Consider the following 22,825-nt stretch of genomic DNA (forward strand, 5'->3'; position numbering starts at 1 on the left):
AACAAATTAATCATTATTTTTTGTTAAAAATATGTTTATTTTAACTGTAACGTGCTCGAACACAGATTATAAAGCATCCTTGTATATTTTAATATCAGTCAGTGTTGCCAGCTGTATGTAAATTACCCTACAATATAAAATCTATATCGGGGACATGGGCGGATGTCAGTAAACAAAGAGCTTAGCATGTGTTAAGTAGACGGAATTGAATTATCAACTACAACATCTAATGTTATCTTTATAAACATATATTTAACGTTCATTTTTGTACGACCGTTAGTGCCGACATCGCCACAAAAAGTTGACGCGTGAACGGGTTCTGCGAGTTATGAGTCACGGTTACGGAATCATCCTACGTCGGTCGAGTCGAGTTTATTGAACAGATATAATGTTTGTTTCCTATTATAACTGACGTTTGTAGTAGTGGTCAGTGGTAACAGTAATTAGAAGGCTGTCCACCCCGGCGGTCCACCAGCCGGCTAGTACATACTGTGTAGTGTGGTGGTCGCCTACACACCGTTCGCGTCAGTCTGACCGTCGCCATGGCGGCGAGTGTGCGTGTTCTCGTGCTGGTGGTGGTGGTGGTGTCGGGTGTGACACGAGCCTTCGTAGACGAGGCAGTGGACGTGCTGAAGCTGGGGGTGGAGATTGGGGAGGAGGTGTTACAGTCGTGGGATGTCATTGGGAAACAGTTCAACTCTACCGGGGGAGTGGAACTGCCGATCATCAAAAGGAGGGAGAGGATAGTACTGGCGAGACTGGCGGACGTGTCTAAGTCGATACAGCGGCTAGAGCTGGAGGTGGAGAGGAACGGAGCCGTTGCCATGTTACTAGCTAAGGCCTCCAACAGGGGAGCCAGGCTGGAACTGAGGCTACACGAGCTGGGGGACCTTCTGAGTAGAGTGACGTCAGCGGACAGGCAGATGAGAGAGTACGTGCGGCTACAGAGGGAGCTGGAGAGGACCACGCTGCAGGACTTCGCCGAGTGGTGCGTGTCCCACGACCCGGGGGCGCTGCCCGGCCTGCTAGAGAGAGTGCACTCGCTGATAGCGCCGCCCTACAAACATCTGCTGGGAGGGGGCGGGATACTGCACATGATCCTCAGCGATTTACAGGTTCGATACAAATTACAGTAACATACGATTCCTAAATAACGTTGAAATTCACAGCGTTCTTTCCCGAACAATGCAACAAAGTAAGATAACATCCTGCCAGTGTGTGTCCCATGACAACAAGTTTACTTTTTATATAATGTGAAGTTATCGGAACAGGACACACGTTCTGTTCGCCAGGTCGATAACAGCTCAGTAAACGACTGCGAGTACTGTTCGTTGCCCGGGATTCTCGTTTCTCATTCGATAACCTACGTCAATACTACAATGTGACATTATTTATAAATGAAACGCTTAACGGTCCGTGTCTAGTCTGGCGACGAAATCATGGTAAGCGTACTGCTGTGACTCAACCCCTATCATAGTTACAGCTATGTCAACAGTGACCACTGTATTGTAAGACATATCACATGTTGCTTGTGTCGTTTATCAAGTTTAATTGGTACTAAACGTGATAAAGCCGAATACTTAGTTAGGTATGCTGCAAAGTATCTTTGTTTAGTTATTGTTAGTCAACTGTGACCTTGATTATAATCGGAACCATTGAGCCTAGTGAGCTATACAATAAATAAAGTTGGGTAAATAGCTATTCACAAAGAGTAGTGATACATGTCATGATATTACAATTTTTTTAACAGATATATAAAAAAATAAATTCAAGATAAATTAAAACATTAAATGTATTCGTAACTTATGTGTTTCATACAAAGAAATTGGAAGATAACTTGTTGAAATGTATTTTTATCAACGTGCATATTATATTCATGATACATTAGATTTTTAAGACTGAGACCTCGTCCGAGTGGACTTCGGAAGTGGGTGTAGACAGTAACAGTAAGAGAGAAAAATCTCAAAAAGTATTAATTAATTAAATTGGTCACCGAACTATCAACTATCACGCGAATTCATACATTAAGTTGACTTTATACACTGCTTTTCTTCTTCGTCCCAAGAGTCTTTGCAGACTCGTCGTGGTCGTCACGTATCAGTGATCCGTGATCCATGATGACTGTCATGGGAAGGAATAGTTGTAGTGGTTTTCCCTTGCCTTCTGCGACAGCACTTTTTTGGGGGGTTCTAGGCTTGCTGTAGCCTGTTCCAGCCAGTGGTGTCTAAATACTCTTAGAAATTACATATGACTCGGAAAAGATCACATTGGTACTTGCCAGGTTTCGAACCCAGGCCCTCACGTATGAGAGGCGGGCCTTTTAACCTTCAGGCCACCACGACTGAGTGACCCACTGCTAGTGAGTGTGATATAAGTTCTTGTGAGAACTACACGAAATATTTGCATACAGCACAGCCGAAGTATCATTCTTTTATATGAACTAAATTATTGCAAAGCTTCATTAAAATCTATTAGGTAGTTTTGGCGTTAGGATGTAACAAACATGCACACGTAACCACACAAACATTCGCCAGTTGTCAACTCAAATATCAATTCAACAAAGAAACCAACGGTTAATGACACGCCAAGCTCAAGAACGGCGCTCGCTAAAGATAAATTGTTTACTTCCTTATTAAATATAACACATTAATATAATTATATCGTATATGTAATATTATTATATATTAATTTTGTGAGTCACATATGGGTGGGGACGACTAAAAACTATTACAAAACGGTCCCTCCATCGTGTATAATAAAACTATTTATCTGCGTAACAAAAAAGTTCATTGACCTTGTACAGTGATTAGTGAATTAAATTTTATACAATATAATATCAAATTACCAGATAGTTATTTTCATTATATTAAAATACGCCTGTAGGATGAAGTGATGCAATTTTACGAAATCAATGACGTCATAACATTAAATAAAACAGATCCGCGTTTAAGTTAATTTCACTTAATTCGTTAACTTGAACCTTGTTATGTATCTTTCACATTTTTTGCGTTACAATGAATAGTTACCGTGGTTCCACCGTGTAGTTACAGAAAATAATTTTATGCAGAATAAAATGTATACTGTTAAAATGAACGCCAGATTCAAACATTACGTTTACGTTTACATTACAATGTTCGGAGATCTATGAATGAAAAACTATTAACGCTCCGTATGTAGTGTGACGACACAAACTTAGGGTAAGTGAGTGAGGTGATACATACTGAAAAAAATATTAAATGATTAAAGAATTCGTTAATGTTCAAACGTATTTGTTATGGTCTGTTTGTGCTATGTACACATACACTTCTTTCACGTGATATACGACGTGTTGCTCTAGTATATATATGTATAATATAAGACGCGCTGATTATATTAAGAGGCCAGCTTATAGGTACATAGGTTCTGCGCCCTGACCCGCGATCCCCGCACTAGGTCTAATCAGTGTGTTCGCCAAACTTGGCCTAGTTATTGTAATACGTCGCACTGGATAGCCGTCTGTGTACTTCATGCAATTACACACATGTGATTAATTAATATGAGTACTTTATTTTACATACATATATGTGTATATTTATTCAATGAAAATAAATCCTACAATATAAATTTCGAGGATTTGTAAACAATTCAACTGTATCGTTAATAAAAATATTTAATTTTTAGGACGCTCGTCTTATATCATAACAACAACCCCGTCCTTAGGCCCCGGAACACGTGTGTCTAAGCCCCCTCCCCCCACCAGCTAACCCCTCTCACAACATTCTAAAGGGGGCCACACTTTCTACTGTTATTTGTCGGTCCTTCCCTATGTAGGCCATCAAAAACTAACGATAAATACTCACTAATTAATTTACTTCTACGTCTTATTTAATATAGATTTATAGAGGAATATGACACGTTTGCTTTGTTAGATTCTCAAAGGAGCGGACATATAATAACCGTACCATAAGTACTGAGAATGACAATTATATAAATAAATAAAGAGGGTACAAGTATTTATATCCGGCGTTACTGCGTTACTGTTATGATGTATGTTTGTCTCTTTCTACATAATTTGTACGCATTTTAAAAGGAGAAGTGAATGTTTGTAACCACGCGGAGCCCCCCGCCCCGCGGACCATCGGTTCCCATTACGTGGTGCATTACTTTAAAACAAAATAAATTGACTTCCACCCTCCACCAATGTCATAAACAGAGTAGACGGTGCGCGGTCCCCGTCAGCTGAGACCGGGGCATTATAATAGGATCAAACATGGAACACATCGACTGATGGAACAAATGACAGTCTTATTACAGGGCGGTATGACACTCTTATACTGCAACACGACACTGCACTCTACAATATTAACCTGCGGACGGGTAGGGTCGGCGCGGGCGGTCGGAAGATTGGTCGATATCGATACATTCACTTGCAGAACTTTATTTTCTGCACATACTTTATAATCTTTAACTTCATATTATTTGTAAGATGTTGTAACATTATCTACATATTGTTTTAAAAAGCAGTAAGCTCTGTATCAAAACAAAATTCTATGTATAATCGTGAGGTCATAAGGCGTTTATGATATTCGATGATTTCACAATCCACGGCTCATGAATATTGTCATAATATCTATATCATCGACAACCGTCGTTCGTCATCACTAGTAGAGCGATTGTCCCCTCCACGGCCCCTCGCCCGCCGCCCGCCGGCCGCGGTTCGGTTGTCAGTAGTCAGTAGTCAGTGCACGTCGAGCCGCGCAGTGAATTACGTATCTTTGTGGAAAGTATGAGACTCGCAGCGCTTCTAGCGCTGGTGGCGGCGGTGAGCGCGACCGAGCTCACCGCTGTAGACTATATGAGAACCAAGTTCTACAAGCTCGAGGAGGAGCTGTGGAAGAACGTTACCGACCCCGAGTGGAGTGTGGGGGGTGCGGGGGGAGACGTCGAGCTGACCAAGGCCTTCGCCGCCTTCGACGTACAACTGCAAGCGATCGGACGAGCCCGTCGACCGCCGCTGGAGTCGTGGCTGTGGGTGAAGGCGGTGGAGAGGTTCCAGATTATAGATGGATACTACAAGGAATTCGTGTCGTTCATCCGTCGCCAGTCTGCGGCGGGGGCGGTGCCGGCCCCGGTCAGGGAATGGCTGGACCTGGCCGAGGGCATCCTCATGGACCCCAAGTCGTCCGTGGCGCAGGCCGTTAGAAAGATACACGACCTGCTGGAGCAGGGGAACATGTTCCGCGGGACCTTTCAGGTAGTCGCTGCTGACATAGGAACAGACACGAAGGTTGGCCGTGTGTCACCGACCTCGTGGTTGTATTCAGGTTACGAACCATATTTAGCCATCAGTAGGCGATTTAACGACATCATCATCTTATTATTATATGACAGCAAATAACAAAATGCGTAAATAAGACAAAGCGGTGTACACGAAGCTTTGTTTGTTAAACAATTTATAAAAACAACGTTGTGTGTCAGCGAGATTGCGCAGCGCCGTAGATTCCTTTATTGTTACGAAGCCAAATAAATGTTTTAGTTGAGTCAACTCGAGAATAAGGCTACTTTGAAATTATCATTTATTATTTAAATACACTGTATGAAAAAAGTTCCACGTGTTAACATTTAAAAATGTTTATGTACGGTAAGTTTTCGCAATATTTTATGCACATTCGGCACCAAAATTCACCTTCGTAACAAAAATTAATAAAAAAGCGAAATCAAACGACTTTTCCCATTATATTAATTGATCAATGCTCATTAATACGTTTATTTAATTTCTCGTAAATGAGTTATATCCGCTATGAACGTAATACATGATAATAACTTTAATGTAAACATTAAATAGTGTTGTATCTGGTATTATCATTACGAGCACTTCGATTGAACCGGACTGTATAAACGAGATTACACGCAAATATAGAAAACTAAGAATAACCTTGCGAGAGAGTCTATATCATGTGTAATGTTTATGTATTTGTAAGGTATATTTCAAAGCCTTTATATATGGTAAATAAGAAACTGATTTGTCTTCGCGGTTTAATTTCATATTTATGACAATTTATTCATGTAGATGTTTTGAATGCGCGTGTCTGTGATTGACCTTCGAGTTGGTCTCCGCTGAACTTATCACGGTGCGTTTATCAGGAGGAGCATCCCGACCTGTGCGAGCTGCAGCTGTCCTCTCACCAGCTCATATACGACATGTACAACACCATCTCACTCACAGAGATCAAAGGATACGCCATGATGCAGTTCTCATGGATGCTGCTAAGGATATATGGAAAAGGTGGGTCTCCTCACAGGACATAGCTCATTTTATTCATGTAGTATTTTCTAATTTCTCAGAATATATTTGAACATATAAATATATATGGTGGTCTTTCGATATAAAGACATGATAGTCGCCGCCGGCGTCATTGAATGACAGAATTATTCTTGTTATCAAAAGTATCCGTGTCACTGTTATTGGTAACATTATATGTAACTGCGAGTCATATCAGTTGATGATAGCCAGACGTCGTATTTACTGGGAGTCGAATATCAACTTCCAGATTTCCAGGAACTCTTCCGCCAGTCATTGGGTTAAATGTAAGGGAAGATGTACTATATAAAGTATTCATCATTTTCAGGGAATTTCACTCAGGAGGCGAGTCTAACACGGCAGAGATACAGCGAGAGGACGTCTCGGACGGCGGCGGCGGCCAGGTCTGCTCTGGCGATGGCCAAGAGAGATCTTTACAGGTGTGACCCGCAACAACATAAGGAAGGTATACTATCAGATCGTCTATCTCCACAGTATTCCTCACAAGAAAGAAAGAAATAAACTAAATAAAATATAACTAATTTTTTTAGGATTTACTCGAATCTTATTATTTTAAAACTTCATTATCCCGACGTTTCGGTTCCTTTTCAGTAACCGTGATCACGGGCATGCGAGATGTGAATGTCTCTGACGTTACGTTAGACGCAAAAGTCTTAATCTCATTGTGTAAACTAAATAAACAAAAATTTGTGAAAATCTTAGTATATTTTATAACTTTGTAACTTTAAAGGCGAAACGTACGCGGAAGTGACTCGTCTGTTACAAGGCTACATAGAAAACGAAGTCAACATGAACTCCGACCAGACGTGCAAAGAAAACTGTGCCTTCTACACACTCGCCGAGCAACACTCGTGTTACGACGAGAGAAGATGTTCTGCTCGCAGCAGCCCAAGTGCAAGGGCAGGATCATCAGCTGCCAGTACATCGACTCCGACATGTGGATATGCAAGGCGGTGAGCTCCGTCACGGACATCATTACTCGCCATGAATGAGCGGACATGCTGTTGTTTGCGGTCTGAGTAATAATTTTATTTTCACAGAGTAAGAACAGTATTCGTCGATACGAGTGGATCGAATATGAGAACGGTCGCACCCTGGGGAAAGTCGGGAGCTGCATGAGGGGGACCACTAAGGTGATTACTATGATATTACTCCAAGACCAATACATATTCTTAGCTATGAATTGTATTGGTTTGTGAGCCGACCAAACATCGAGGCGTATTTCGTGTTTGGATGAAGTTGTTAATGTTCATACAATGTAACATCCAGGTGGATTCTTGGTGGCGTTGGTTATTCTGGCACTGTTCTTACTGTATGTGTATCTGCGACGAGGCCGGTCCCAACTCCCATCGTTATTTTAGTCTGTGGGACACCACCTCCGACGTTAAGAACAACAAGTTAGTCCCACTACTTTCGAGACGCTCGCACACTCATAACTGATCGTTTTTTCGTTCGAAGGTCGACTCCTGGTGGACTTGGAAACTCCTACACTGCTCCTACTGTTTGTGTCTTTGCGAAGATCATATCAGCATTTCAGAGCGCACTTTTAGTTTACGAGAAACATTGGCTGACATGACCGCCAACAAGTCAGTACATATCACGGGAGAGCCGGGGCCATAACGCGCCTGTAGATTGGGTTATATAGCTTTGGGTTAGCTTCTTTTGTAAATAACTATTTACACTAACTCATATTTAGACTAACATCGCGTCAAAAACGGGCTTTTGTTTGTATAGCAAGGGTGTGCGGGTGTCTTATTGTTATTTGATTCTTTATATTTGTTATTTTTATATTAAAAATCTATTTATTATCAGAGTCATCACCGGGCTGAGGCTAGTGAAGTATGGAAGGGTTTTCCACCTCCAGATAAGCGAAGGGACTCTCGGAGAGAGAGGTTCTATCACTCCTAGTGGCTGGGTGCCCATACAAAAGTTCGACATTACTGACGCCGGCGTCAAGGAGGGCGTCGACTACCACACCCTCACTTATGAGAGGAGAGCGATTGATTTGGACGAACTCGATTCACCATCAGGTCACGTTTTGACAGGAGTCAGGTACGCACACGGGACCATACAATGTATATATTGCTTTGAACCAGTTCTCATTCTGATACCATTTCAGATTCCGTATGATCGGTGCCCATCTTCACTTTGAGATACGTTCGACTCCTTTCAACTATACAACAGGTCGCCTGTCACCCGACAGGAGCCAGTGGATCAGTAACGATAACACTGATGGAGCCGACACCAAACCCAGGTATGATTAATTCTCGGTCCTCATCGCTCAGTGTGGCAGTTTCCTAACGATCATTCCTACTCCAGGGTCCGCCTGGATCTATACAAGCCGGACCTGCCAACCCGCAGTTTATCACCGCTGCCGGTGGACTCTCAACACGATCAGTACATAGAGTTCACTCATAGCGACTTCGACGCGGACGCGGCGCAGAGTACGGTGCCTTTTATCGACATCCAACCGCTCGAACCTTCCAAGGGTAAGATTCTCTGCGACACGAACTGAACCTAATAAATAGTACATGGAGATAATAATCATCATGTTATCTTTGCCAGGCTCGGCCTTGTTGAGCGGCGCGGGCATCATCCACCGCGGGGCCCGCGGCTCCGGCGGGTTCATAGCCACCAAACTGTTCACGTACGACTACTCGCGTCACGTCAAGGCCGAGCTGCCTCCTAACAGCTTCGAGGACACCGAGGCGGACCTGCCGCCGCTCAATACCTTCTAGATTTAAGTCTTACCTTATACTCATTTTAATTTAGTTTAATTGAACAATAAACGTATTTTAAGACTTACGATACGGCTGTTTTATTTCTTCATCATTATTAAGTTATATTAGTATGAATATTCCATCTTGTATATGAGGTTAAATTTGTCCACAAACAGAAGAAACTAATGTATTTCGGAAATACTACGCGGATTTTATTATTTTGAAACTACATAATCCCGACGTTTCGGTTACTTTTCAGCAAACGTGAAACACCTGTGATCCCCTCTTTAAAAATATAAAATCCCATGTCCGTGACCACACCGCAGGACCTCGAGACACTGTAAGGGCATTCTGCCGGCATCCAGAGCGGTACGCCAGAAAATTAAGAAATCGATGGCGGTAGATGATAAATAACAAGGACCAACTGACAGACACTCACATCTCGTCTGCCCGTGATGACGGTTGCTGAAAAGTAGCCGAAACGTCGGGATTATGTAGTTTTAAAGTAATAAAATCCGCGTAGCATATCCGAAATACATTAGTTTCATTTAAATGAATAAAACTCGTGAAAGTCTTAGATCTCATTACACAAACAGAAGAATTTTTTTGCATGGTCTAACAGTGTCTCCAATAGTGCGCGATGTGTTTAACAATGTATCAGTGCGTGTACGTACCTGTACTCTGAGCGGATGTGCGGCGAGCATGGCCAGCATGGGCGGCGGCGGCAGCACGTCCGCGGCTCGGATGCCCATACAGCGGACTCCGGCACACAGGAAGGCGGACAGGTAGCGGTGGAGGGGGAAGTGGAAGGACGCGTGCATCGACTCCGCCTGGGAACCGGCACGGATCAAAACAACTTCCTCACAAAACTATTACGATGATAGAAAAATAGAAAAAGACGGTCGCGAAGCTTATAGGAGACCAAGCAATCAGGCAACCATTAAACGAGGGTCTTATAATAAAATCTATATGAAGAGACGTCGCTGGATGTAGGTTTCTAAGCATACTAATACCGGCGACCTTCAGAAGCTATGCGTATAATTTTACATTTTAACGTATCAAATGTATTAAATATAAGCTTACGTTCTGAAGTCATCAATTAAGCTGAACAAAAATGGAGCTGGTTCAAATGTTCAGGACCTTATTTTGTAGGAAATGATAAATTTGCTAGATGGATAATCGTGTCGTAGTTCATTAAAGTACATCAGTGATGTCAACCGACACCTTAGTATGAGTCCAACAACTATTCAACTCTGTCGTAGCCGTTTAGCGTTAAGTGTGAGTGATGTATCATGATGTGCTCACCGGATGTTGCCTGGGCTGAGCGGGCGTGGTGCAGTTGACGGCGTCCAGCCAGTCCCGCAGGTACCCCAGAGCGGCGGCCAACATCCTCCGGGCGAGCGGCGCGTGCGAGGGGTCGCCCAGGTGCCCCAGCACGCTCCACATGGGGTAGGCGGCCGCCTCCAGCTCGCACGAGAACGCGGCGTAGTAGGAGGACGGCTCGAACTCTATGTGGCCGCCGGTCTCGCGAATATTAACGTTCATACCTGAACCGTCACAGCTCACATTACTATTACATCCGACGCTAACGAGCACGCGTTTAAATAAAACAATCATTTATGAGTAACTAGAAGCCGAATGTTCTTAAATCTAAAGCATCAGACACCTTCGCATCGTCCGCCCGTGATGAAGGTTATTGCAAAAAAATCGAAACGTCTTGTAAAATGAAGAACGATAATAAGGGCGGAGTAGATTTAAGCACATAGCTTTATAACGATAAACATAAAGGGATGGCAAAGAGGAGGTGCAATGTCCTCACCTTGCAGCATGGAGAGGAACTCGAACCACATGTCGACGAGCGAGTCGTCCTGCAGGAACATGAGCGCCACGCTCTTGTGGGAGAGGACGTTGTTGAAGTCGGACACGAGCGGCCAGTAGCAGTGCTCCTTCATGACGCGCTTGGTGCAGTCGATGACGTAGTGGAAGTTCTTGTCGGGGTCGTGCAGCGTGTTCTGCACCAGGATCTTGCCCATCATGAGCCGCAGCGAGAGCACCATCACGTGCAGAAGGTGCAGCTGTTGCACGCAGCGCAGCGCCAGCGCCTCGTTGGAGAACAACTGCACGGACATGTGAACCACGCGGTTGGAGAGAGTGTCGGGGTCCGCCGAGTTCTCCAGCACCAGAGGGATGCGGGCGTAGTGCATCACGAATGTACGGGTCAGGTGCTCCTGGGAACGGTGACGCATGATCAATGAATGCTCCCTGACGGCCTTTGATAAAACTATACAGCAATGTAGCTTAAGAGTAAAAATGCTTTGTATTTCTGAAGGGATCGCTTCATATCTATTACATTTTTAGGAATTTTTGTATCACACACCACCACCACTATTATTTAAACAAACTTTATTAACTTTTGTCCAAGACTTATACCAAAGTCCTCGCCAACAAATTAGTGGATAAAACCTGGTATGAGGTCTAGAAACGAGAGTAACATCACACCTTGTAATCCTGGTCCGGAAGCATGTTCAGCAGAAAGCAGACGACATTTTGCGGGAACTCGTATTTGAATGTCCAGAATATGAACTCGTCCAGGAGCGTGTTGTGTTGTAGCCTGGGAGCTAGGGCTGGCAGATGGCGGTATCTAGAACAGGTGACGGTCCCGTTGATAGGATTGTATTGACTTAACATAAAACAATAGTTAACATGGAACATACTCGTCGGGCGGTTCCGGGGCTGGGAAGGAATCGATCGCCTTCTCGTAGACTCTGTTGGATTCTGTCATATAATGACCGTAGTCTGTGTCAGGTTGCGGAGCTGACACCAGGTTGCGATACATCTGTAAATCCATTAATTTTTTGATATACCCGACATATTACCGGTCCCATGTGGATGTAAACTCTGTAGAGACCGTTTTCATACATGTTAGAGCCGTGACCTGACCTGCGGATTGATGAGCGCCTTGGTCATGGCGGACCTCATGAGATCGCCCATGTTGTTGAACTCCATCAACATCTGCACGTACCCCTCGCACTCCTGGACCGCCACCCGGTAGTTGTCGGAGTTAGCGGCGCCCGTGCTGCAATGGACTTCACCGTTAAGCAGAATAACATTTGCACTAGCTTTACACTTCACCCCGCCTTACAACTCAATAATGTGAAGACAAGTATATAGTATTATTCTGAACATCCGTCTAGTTCCCTAATGATATTATTACAAGTATGTACGGCTTTAACCTTTCATCAAACGGTAATCGGCTTATTTTGATAGTTCACGTGCTGTGTCTGACCTGTTTTCCCTGAAGTGCTGCAACAGCCTGAGTATCAGCCTGGGCATCATGGCCTCAGCCACGCACATGAGCTCGGCGGGCGCGATCCCGGGGTGGGGGCACTTGTTGCCATGGTTACTACAGAAACTGGAAACAATTATGACGTATTAAATGACTGCTATATATTAGTAATGTGCATATAAATTGTTCTTAAATAAACCGTTTTGTAACCAGATGTATTGGTATTTAAACATTAGCCAATCTTATAAATAACATATTTTATTCTAAATCTCGTAATAAAACTATATAAAATAAAAAGGGTCCTTGTTCAGAGACAAGTAATACGTACTATATTGTGAATTATTTGTCGTTAACCTAGAAAGTATACTATGCCATTTAATAAAATTATATGTAATTCTTTTAATTTAATCAAATTTATATAAATACATAGAACTGTCAGTATGCTTAGTACAAGTTCGCACCCTCACACTGCTTACTAATCGTTTCCCGTTTCTCATTTAGTAACCGACGTCAATACTATAATGTGCGAAGTTAAATAAATGATACACTGTTAACGCTCCGTAAGTAGTATGACGATGTAGAATTAGGGTAAGCATAAATATGTCAAGTACACACTTCTCGGTCATATGTAGTGACCGTAAGGAACCAACAATGTCAGGGTTGTGTATCCATGTTCTGTAACCGGGTCACTAGCTCAAGGTCATCATTAAGGTCAATCTAGTACTAACATTTCGGATTATTGAAAGCGGATATGTCAATGAACCTGATATTAATATAATATAATATCCAATTTAATAGCTTTATTACATACACGAAATGCTTTCCAAGGAACAAATTATTTGTCTAGCAGTTCCGGCCTTTTTAATGTCCTAGGAATTAACAGACACAATTTACTTAGTTTCACAAAACATGTCTGTCAATGCAGTGATATCAGCATGTTCCCTACTAATATTGAGTGAGAACACCATGTCATGTGAATGCTCTGATGTATGTCATGTCTTAATGACCAGCACCATAGCCGTTCAAAGATTTGTCTATATGGAGTGCATATTAGTCGTAGGTCGCTCGCGTGGGCAGCTTTTCCTTCTAATGATGTCAGAGATGACGTCACGCCCGCCCCCATTACCGCCGGCCGAGACATTTTAAATGGATTCTATTCACAAAGCCGCAATATAGACGAACATTTCTTGCTGTAGGTCATACATTTTACATAGGTCGCGTGTGTATTGCTTCATCTCTAATAAGATGGTATTATTTACGTGGAACTCACCCGTCCTCCTTCATGACTGAATTGTCACCGCAGTCGCAGGCCCCGCCGGCCTGTGACAGGAACATGTTGAAGTCGTGAGTGGAGTGGTCCCCTCGATGGAAGCACTCGCGACAGATGCTCATGCAGGGCGATATGCCGCATGTCCGACAGCGGTAGGCGACCACCCGCGGGATCCACACCAGACCGCATTTGTCGTGCTTATCGTAACTGCGCACTGGACATACATATATTTGATTAAAATATATTATTACAAAATAAACCAACAATTTATGAAAACATTTTAAAGGCACACGACACCGAAATACATTGAAGTATAAACATTGTCATAATCACCATAACACTTATAGTATCACAAAGTTTTAAAAACATCTGATGTAATTTTTCTAAGAAAAAATGCGTGAGTAGATTTTGTGCTCGACGGACGATCCGTCCAATAATATTTCAAAGTGATATACCTACAATAAGCACCAAAATATTATTTAATTGGTACCTTCTGATCTCTTGTTCATTGTAAAATCATTTGATAAAAAAATAGATACAAAAGAAACAAAACAACGAGTGAGAAAAAAAGTAAGTACTAACAGATAATTGTATCACATTTCATATAACGAAATATTGTTCCATACAAATACTAGATCAATGTTAGTTAAAATATACGTAAGTTGAACACGAACTTTGCCGTATACAAAGAGATATAAAAAAAATATTGTTAGGAATAAAAATTAAACACGAATTAAAAAATTTATTATACGATATCTTCAATTAGATAGTCTAGAATTTTTAAATCTTTAATTGTAACGGGAGATTCTTCTCACTTTCATTTTATTCCCATGTTGCAACACGATTGTACTCTTAGAGATTTCAATAGTTGTGCATTGAGCACTGAAAAATGTTAAAAACTAACGATAAAAATAATTTTAACAAGAGTTATAAAATCATATTAATTTGTATGTGTAAGTATCTTATATGTGTAAGTAAAAATTACTTATAAAATAAAACAAAACTAGTCTATGAATTTTATTTGAACCGAATAACTATTTTCTCAGGTTATTATGTTCGTTATAAGATGCTTAGACATAAACAGTATGGTGAACGTCTACCTGTTTTTTTTCCCAAGTAGCTAACCTTTTTGAAAAGACTTCTACTGGGACTGTCAATGGTGGGATCGGACTGAACAAATGTAAGGGATTTCGGTACACAAACAAAACTAATAGTTTTGGGTAAAAAACATTGCTTTCTGTTCAAGCCACGCTCATTTTAAAACACTTATAAATAAAATAAACACAGTATCTTTCATCCAGACAACACAATAAAAGATTAACTCGAACAAAGCGTTGACACCGAATATCTATAAAGTAGTATATTGTATATTGTGAGTTAGACGCCACTTAATTTAAAATATATTAAATAAAGATCAACAAGCTCCGAAATATATCGACCAAATAGCTTCGACAGTCAAGCTATGATAATAAAGATGGCAGCGCTGTCCGCATATGACGGTAAAATTACATACTAATTATCCATTGAACTGAATAAAGTACGATAAACAAGATAATACATAAATATACCCATTAACAGTCCTAAGTAAAGTCTTCAGAGAGGCTAGTTAGTTAGGATATCATATGGATTTTGTATTAAAAAACTTAGTAGTTATTGTTACAAAGATGGATGGTATAAACATTTTTGTGTGTTTTTCCTTAGAGAAGATGCGATCAAGTGCCGCAGGAGGGCGCAGCTAGTGCCATTAATAAAAAAAAACAGCATCAAATTGTTTCAAACCTAATTTTAAAATTTGCAGTGCCTAGAAATTAATTCTAAATTTAAGTTTAGATATTGAGACATGTTGAGAAATCTGTTTCATCGATATGAAACAAACAATTATAACTTCATCGATATTTTTCGTTTGTTTATGCAGTATTATCAGATTTAAATAGATTTTTAACGGGATTGATTTGAGCAGCTCGGATTAATATAAGTACAATGTTTCCTTTAATGTGGCATGCCTGTGAGAATATGTATCGGCAAATATTAAAAGTAAATGAATTTATATTTGCAAGGCATGAGTCAAATTGCTTCTACTTCATATAACTAATATATGTTTTGATTTAGATCTTAGATCATGTCAAAATTAAACACAATAAAGCATTTATATAAGCCTTTATATACCTCTCCCTGTAATACAATTAACACTGAATGTTAAACATCGAAAAAGGCTCAAATAAAATATAATTATCAGTAGAAAAATAAAACATATTATTCTTGATTACTATCCAGAGTCACGTCATACATTCTAGCACATAGTAATTATTAAAAAAAACGCCTTTCGTTTTTTGTAGAAACTTCTTCGTTTATATTAAAACTGCAATGCGCAACAATTATATAAGGCCACTGACGTCTAAAATGCTGCAAACAAAGAATATACAAGGTTTAACCTGTGACTCTGCCTCTTTGAATGCATTTCTACATGACACCGAAATCATAATTTCCCTTTGAATTATATTGACGTCTTAATCACTATCGTAATTGTACAGTACATGAAGAACAAAAAAAATCCTTAATATCGATTAGTAATAATATTATGTTTTTATAATCATCATATGTGTCACAGACAAAACGGGGCTGGCAGAATAACAATAACAGCAGAGAGGCTCACAAGGATGAACCTACTTCGAGGGCCATTAATGTATGATACAAAAAATTGGTAATATTGTAACGATCACATTTAGAGAATTATCCAACCTTGTATTCGTACAAACAAGGTTATTTGGTACCCACAGCGTTTCCATTCAAAATCTCCATTATATTTGCCATCACCTTGTTTACAAATATACTTAAGTCAATTCCTATAACTTTTACATTTCTCCTTTCTCATTTACGATAAAATGTATAAGATCGTGATATTGGAGCATACAAAAAAAAATTCGGAAAACGATGTTTTTTTTTCACTATAATAAAGCAAGAAATAGTATAATATCAATACACATAAAAATCCCCGCTATAAAAAAGGTTCAGAACAGGTCTCGTTGTAAAAAATAATCTAATTTTATCTTTAGGACTGGCACTGATTCAAAACAAATTATGACTAACCATGTTTTGAATTCCCTCCGATCAGAACAGTAGATATATTTATTTCTTTTATATCATTGGAAAATGAACATTATAAGATAAGGAACAATAGACATATGTAAAAGTGCGCGAGTGAAGCTTTTTTCTAATATTAGAAATCCATAGTAAAAGTGTTTATTTTAACCTGTGTCTAAGATTGAACAATACCTAGTTTATTAAATATTATAAGATTAGCAAATGCTTGGACGAACGCCTTTCACGTTACCCCTACACCTCGCCAGGCTGTAATGCGACATGCGATAGATTCAAACAAAAAACTGACGATATGTAATAAAAGCACAGATTTACAAAATACGATAAATAATGCTTTTAATTCATAACACAATACAATTCAGATCATAGTCTGTTGTGTTTGGTATAAACATCCTAAGCATCTTTTAATTATATAAATCACGAAAACAATTAAAATCGTCTGTGTTAGAGTTAACCGACAAAACGCGCATCTGTAATGATAGGTGGTAATGCGATCATACCGTCCGTCTACGGCCCTGCGACTGTAGGCACTGTTCCTTGGTGTCAAGTGTTACAATCGCCTGCACCTCGCCCGTGGTAGATGGTTAATGCCCTGTCAGAGCCGCGTCATGTGCAATTGACATTTCGTAAAGCATTTTTCACTTGAAACTAGTTTATAATAACTCGCCATTGTGTACGTTGGCGACTTAATTAATACGTTACAATCATTATATTGAAGTTTTTATTAATATATTCTATATACATTTGAATTGATTTTTTTTTATTATAATGATTTTGGCAACCTTTTATCCAATACGTTATATTGAACTTTGTCCCATCAATAAATCCCACCAGTCAGGTAATAGTTTTTCATGCAACAGTAACATGATGGATGTAAAACTATTCGATAGATTTCTATTAAAATATTATAAGTATTATTTCTTAGATACTTGGTTTATTGAGAAGAATTCAACATTTTCATATAATATGTCTTGTTAAAATTTTTAAGAAACGAATTTTTATAAGCATTGAGTGTTCAGAGTCGTGTCTTTTCTTGCACGGATTACTGTGTTAATATGCCAAAAAATTAAGATGAAGTCACGGGTATAAGCGAGTCTCTTAATATCAGAACTTTTAAAACTATTCGTTACTAAAAGATTTGGGTCATTCATGATGAGATGATTTAGTGTATTTTATTCATATGATATCTTTGACATGGGATAATTAATACCGATTATCTTTTTTTTCAAACGCGACATTATAAGTCTGTATAAAATGAACGCTATTCAAGCTGTAACTGTATAAGCAGGATCGCCAATTAAATTAATAAATAAAGCATCTACTAACAATGTTTTTGCTTCGTTTTAAAAGCAGCGATGAAGACGAATAGCGCGTTACAATTATCCAGAGATGGAACAGAGATCCATTCCATATACGAAATTGATTCTGTTACTTTGGATTATGGAATTTTCCGTTGCAAACAGATCTTTACTGCTCATTACCAGTTGCATAATATAATAAAAAATATAGCACGCCTGACTTCCTCACAGTGATCTGAATGGACGTTGGTATTGAGTGGAAACAAATTTATTAAACATCTATATTCATAACTTCTCAAAATCATTCATATTCATCTTTGGACAACAAGGAAAAAAATATAATATGAGCTACAAAACTAGTACCAAATGTTCCAATCTGACCGGCCACCAGGGTCGTAGCCCCTGGCTGCGTACACCGGCGACACTGACACATTCATCGAACGACCGCACTTAAAAATATAATCAACTATAAAGATGCAGTCAATTACTCATATCGGCAAAAAAAAACCTGTTTATTCCCAGCAGGGTGAGGGGGAGGAGGCCGGCACGTGTACAGCGATCAGCTGTTGGAGGGGTCAACGGACGCCTCGGCCGGGCCGGTTAACATCGCCTCGCAAGAAAGGCGGTCGAGTCATTGCACTGGCGAACGGCGACCGGCAGCGAGGCTGCTCTGAACGGACGAGTTCACGAAATGGATCCAAACTGATGATGCTGACTCAGAGCGACCTTCGACCATGGAGGGCCACAAAGGGCCATAACTTTTATTACTTACATGTAATATATAGTTTTTAAAACATTTCATTGGTTATTTATTAACTGCGAGGAAGGATACACACAAGGTTGACAACCTCACAGGGGAGATGATCGCGGAACCTTACCCAGTGAACCGCGGCTCATGTGGCGGGCGATCCGTTGCGGGGATTATTGTCTTCCTGGACTCTGAGAACTACTTTCAATAGCATCGGTAACGTTCGCAGTGGGACGGACCATTTAGCACTACGAGGAATGAATATTGTATGTTTTGTGTGACTGTACGGCCTAGGAAGATGAACTGATAATCCTGAACTACGAATTAAAATAGTAATAAAACTGAAAAATTCCTTAAAGAGAACCGATTGTGATATGTCGGAGAGACGTCTCATGCGATGACGCGTCATTTTAATTTCAGTGCTGTTTAAAAAATAAAATCATCAAATAAAAAAATATTATCATATTATTTTTATTTATAAATTAATTTTAAAATTCTTTATCGATAATGATCGCAATCCGATACATTTACCGATAATCCGCCAGTCGATCTATTTGTAAGAGCATCTCGCGTCTGTGACGTCATCGCCAAGGAATCTATTCTTATTGAGTTAACTTATTGAGCATTCGTTAGATCAACATCATCTCGGACTATGATATTAGAACAGGTTTTATAATTTACTTTATATTTACCATTCTACTTAGATCTTAACACAAATCTTAGGACACGTTTTCGTGTCCATATTGTAAATTATCATATCTTAACCGTATAATATTAATGTAAAATTGATAACTATGTATTTATAAACTATGAAATACAACATTTTCAAAATTTTCATTTTATGTCGATTCTTTTGATTCCAATGGTACACTAAATGTTTTTACCCTATACCATTATATTGTGTGCGACAGCCCTCACGTTATTTTCGTTCAATATCTCAGTTAGTTATACATGTTTTTATTAATTGATCGCTTTGGCGACAACGTTTCTAAATATCAATTCAAGGGAACACCTGCCATTTGTTGAGCTTCCGTTTTACAAATAAACATACCGAATTATTACAACGGCCAGTCTATCCTTGAAGGCTCAATACCTATCATATGAAAGGTGTTCCACTTCCAGCTGTCTTCAAACTATTTCATAACAGCTGGTTAGCATACGAGAGTTTTTTAGTTGAACTGTAAGGTTTTAAAACAATATTATAGTATAATGATCGTGGGTTCACACATTTGGGCGATGTCCAAGTACGAGTGTTCCAATCGATGCGACGCCTACTAAAGCTAGACATACCACCATACTATATTCTATGATATTCATAATATGTATGTACAAAAATTACAAGATTAAACAAATATAATGTTACTTCTACCGTATAACTAGAACGCTGTACGGATGTTTGTTGCCCCGTCACTCAAAAACTACTGAACGGATTTTGATAGAACTCAACAACAGTATAGGTTAAAAATTTGAATGAGGCATAGGTTTTAATTTATCCCTTCCCTCGATTCCGTTTTAGCGGGATATCATCGTAGCAGTTGTATGTGTAAAGGCACGTCACAAAGGTTGGTTACCACCTCTACTGTTTGAACACACCCCAGGTATACATTTATCTCTGAGCATACTTCCCGATCCAGGAAGACAAAGTCATAGACAAATACTTGTGATTAATCAAATAATAATTAAGTACATAGCATAAAAAAATTCATAACACTATAAAAACTTTGTGAATAGGATTTTCCTCAGGATAACGACCTAAGTATGAAGTGACCGCAATTTAATTTCATTGTAGACTCGCAACAAAGTCGACATTGACGGCCTATTGCGATAAAAAATATAACATTGAGAATGTTATTTTAACTATTATTTAAAGATGAATCTGAAATCCGTCTAGTATTGCTTTGAGTACAGTAAACTGACCAAGAGTTTCATAGTCACACTACAGACCGAGTTACTAGGATCTCACTCATAAACCTACACTGATACTAACATAAGAAAAACTGCTAACTATCAACATGTCGCTTGTACTTGATACAGTTTGAGCTGAATAGCTAGTCAATAGTTTACAAAAATTACGGTCAACAAAAAAATTTTTACAATTTTATTATCTACATCCATAATTACATACAGGTTGATGGTAGATCTCATGAGGTTCACGAGGAAAATTAATCACTGATGTGTTCATATTCAATGTGGTTATTACCAAATAATATATGGTGAAGCGACTTCTAATATATCATGCGATAATGAGATCTAAGACTTCCGTGAGTTTTATTCATTTAAATGGAACTAATATTTTTCAGACATTCACATCTTGTCTGCCCGTGATCGCGGTTGCTAAAAAGTAACCGAAACGTCGGGAGTATGTAGTTTTAACCAAAAACAAAGCGCGCGCAGAACATCCGATATGGCCATTTTATATATAAGCTTGAGAGAACATAATAATGTTTTTATCACAGTCAATATATATTCATTAAAACAGGATATATCTTCAAGTAACTAGGTTAAATGACAAAAAGGTTTTATAGGTTAATAAAATTCGAGTAAATTTATAATTTAATCTACTGAATAAGGAATGTTACTTTGTGATTCATTGCTTACGGCACCAAAGTGTTATTTTGCAGAAAAAAAAAAGATAAATAATGTCGATTAATATTTGTTTTATGAATATTTCTTACAAATATTAGTCATTGTTGCTGCAACGAAAATTTATATATGCTTATATGACCAAGGATAAAACAAAAGTTTTGAAACATTAATACTATTAGTACTAAGATAAAGTAGAAGACAATATTCCTACTATATTAATAAGTTTAAAAGAATATTATTTTGTAATAACATCCCTAGTTACTAAGTAGCAAGTTGACTTGATACACTAATTATATAGATAAGACGGTGTAATAAATATCGGGGGGATATAATTACAGACGATGGAAAGAGAGCTGGTGACTTAATAATGGATGGCAATTTTGTTATTACTTTTAAGGAAAAACCGAGAGAGAAGATTTAACTAGTAGTCAGACTGGTACTTGATTGATGAAGTATTTTAGAAGGGAACTGAGCTCCTCAGTACATCAACAAAAATTGTGTTTGCTGTTTTTTGTGAATAGACCTGAGATACATAAAACTTGTATAAAAGTATTTTTAAGGTATTTTGTAATTATCTTAACAATTATGTAATATACATAGCAGTAATCCTCGCTATGTTGAAAATGTCTCATACATTAAGTCATTCCTTTTAATTCAAATGACAATTGTTTAAAATTTATCATAATGAAATAAATAAATTCCTTACAACCAAATATAATTTCTAACACAAACACATAGTATTTAAATAACATTGATAAGCTCTGTTAGTTGTGAGCCAGTTTGTTTATCATTTTGAATGTTTTTGTGTATATGTCGCAGCCAGTTGTCACCTTAGATCGCTGGCCCACAAGCACAAAAAATACATACAATACCCATGAAATCTCAATTATTCCTAGTAGTACGATAAATGCGACGGTTTGTGAGGATTTATCTTTCGCACATTTTAAAACTATGTAACTTGTACATTGGAAGGGATGTGAGCATAAAATTTAAACCTGATTTCCATATAATTCGTGTGAGATCACAGTATAATAGTTGTTTGTAATATGAAGTTACACTACCGGATTGTAGATGTAGTTAGTCGGTTTCCTATGACAATTGATAAATTTCTCTCCCAACCCAACTCTTAAAATCTAAGAGGAACAAGTTGTGGGCAAAATCTAGTATGTATATAACAATATGCACATAATGCGAGGGTATGGTTTAAGAATGACACACCTTTCATTCCTTAACATCATACTGGTCACCTCTTGAAATCTTTCACAGTTCACACAATCCAATTCTGGAATGGTTTACCAGAACTCATCATTCTCAAGAAAGACTGATCTTCGAGAGATCTTCAACAAAGTAAAACTTTTTAAAGATACTTTTGCTATCTCATTTATTTTCTCTTTCTATGTTATGTTTTTGTATTAAGATTGGTTCTGTAAGTTAAATTTTGTATATAATATAAAATTTTAATTAATTTATTTTGTTTGTCTTATAGTTTTGTTCCCTCATATTTTTCTACTTTTATA

The 22,825-nt window shown here is 38.9% G+C and overlaps 2 protein-coding genes across 3 annotated transcripts in view; one reads left to right on the forward strand and one right to left on the reverse strand.

The window, feature by feature from the left end:
* The window catches only part of LOC116769963 (E3 ubiquitin-protein ligase Ubr3), a 35,494-nt gene that overhangs the window by 10,299 nt on the left and 2,370 nt on the right, over positions 1–22,825 (reverse strand). For both annotated transcript variants that reach the window (XR_009753667.1, XM_032661198.2), the window contains exons 2-9: positions 13,578–13,791; positions 12,308–12,433; positions 11,962–12,097; positions 11,736–11,857; positions 11,521–11,662; positions 10,841–11,249; positions 10,327–10,568; positions 9,696–9,851 (exon numbers count right to left, since the gene is read on the reverse strand). Coding sequence is in view for 1 of the 2 variants with exons in the window: in XM_032661198.2 (XP_032517089.2) it covers positions 9,696–9,851; positions 10,327–10,568; positions 10,841–11,249; positions 11,521–11,662; positions 11,736–11,857; positions 11,962–12,097; positions 12,308–12,433; positions 13,578–13,791 (1,547 nt within the window). In the remaining variant the exon portion in view is untranslated. The remainder of the gene's footprint in view (positions 1–9,695; positions 9,852–10,326; positions 10,569–10,840; positions 11,250–11,520; positions 11,663–11,735; positions 11,858–11,961; positions 12,098–12,307; positions 12,434–13,577; positions 13,792–22,825) is intronic.
* On the forward strand, positions 220–9,109 carry LOC133318726 (uncharacterized). The gene is given in 11 exon segments (XM_061527981.1): positions 220–1,115; positions 6,124–6,265; positions 6,609–6,746; positions 7,032–7,165; positions 7,168–7,254; positions 7,342–7,434; positions 7,571–7,698; positions 8,114–8,353; positions 8,421–8,555; positions 8,621–8,790; positions 8,867–9,109. Coding segments are annotated over 11 exon segments (2,013 nt in total). The 5' UTR covers positions 220–542; the 3' UTR covers positions 9,040–9,109.

The sequence above is a fragment of the Danaus plexippus genome (assembly GCF_018135715.1).
Source record: "Danaus plexippus chromosome 13 unlocalized genomic scaffold, MEX_DaPlex mxdp_40, whole genome shotgun sequence".
Lineage (NCBI taxonomy): Eukaryota > Metazoa > Arthropoda > Insecta > Lepidoptera > Nymphalidae > Danaus > Danaus plexippus.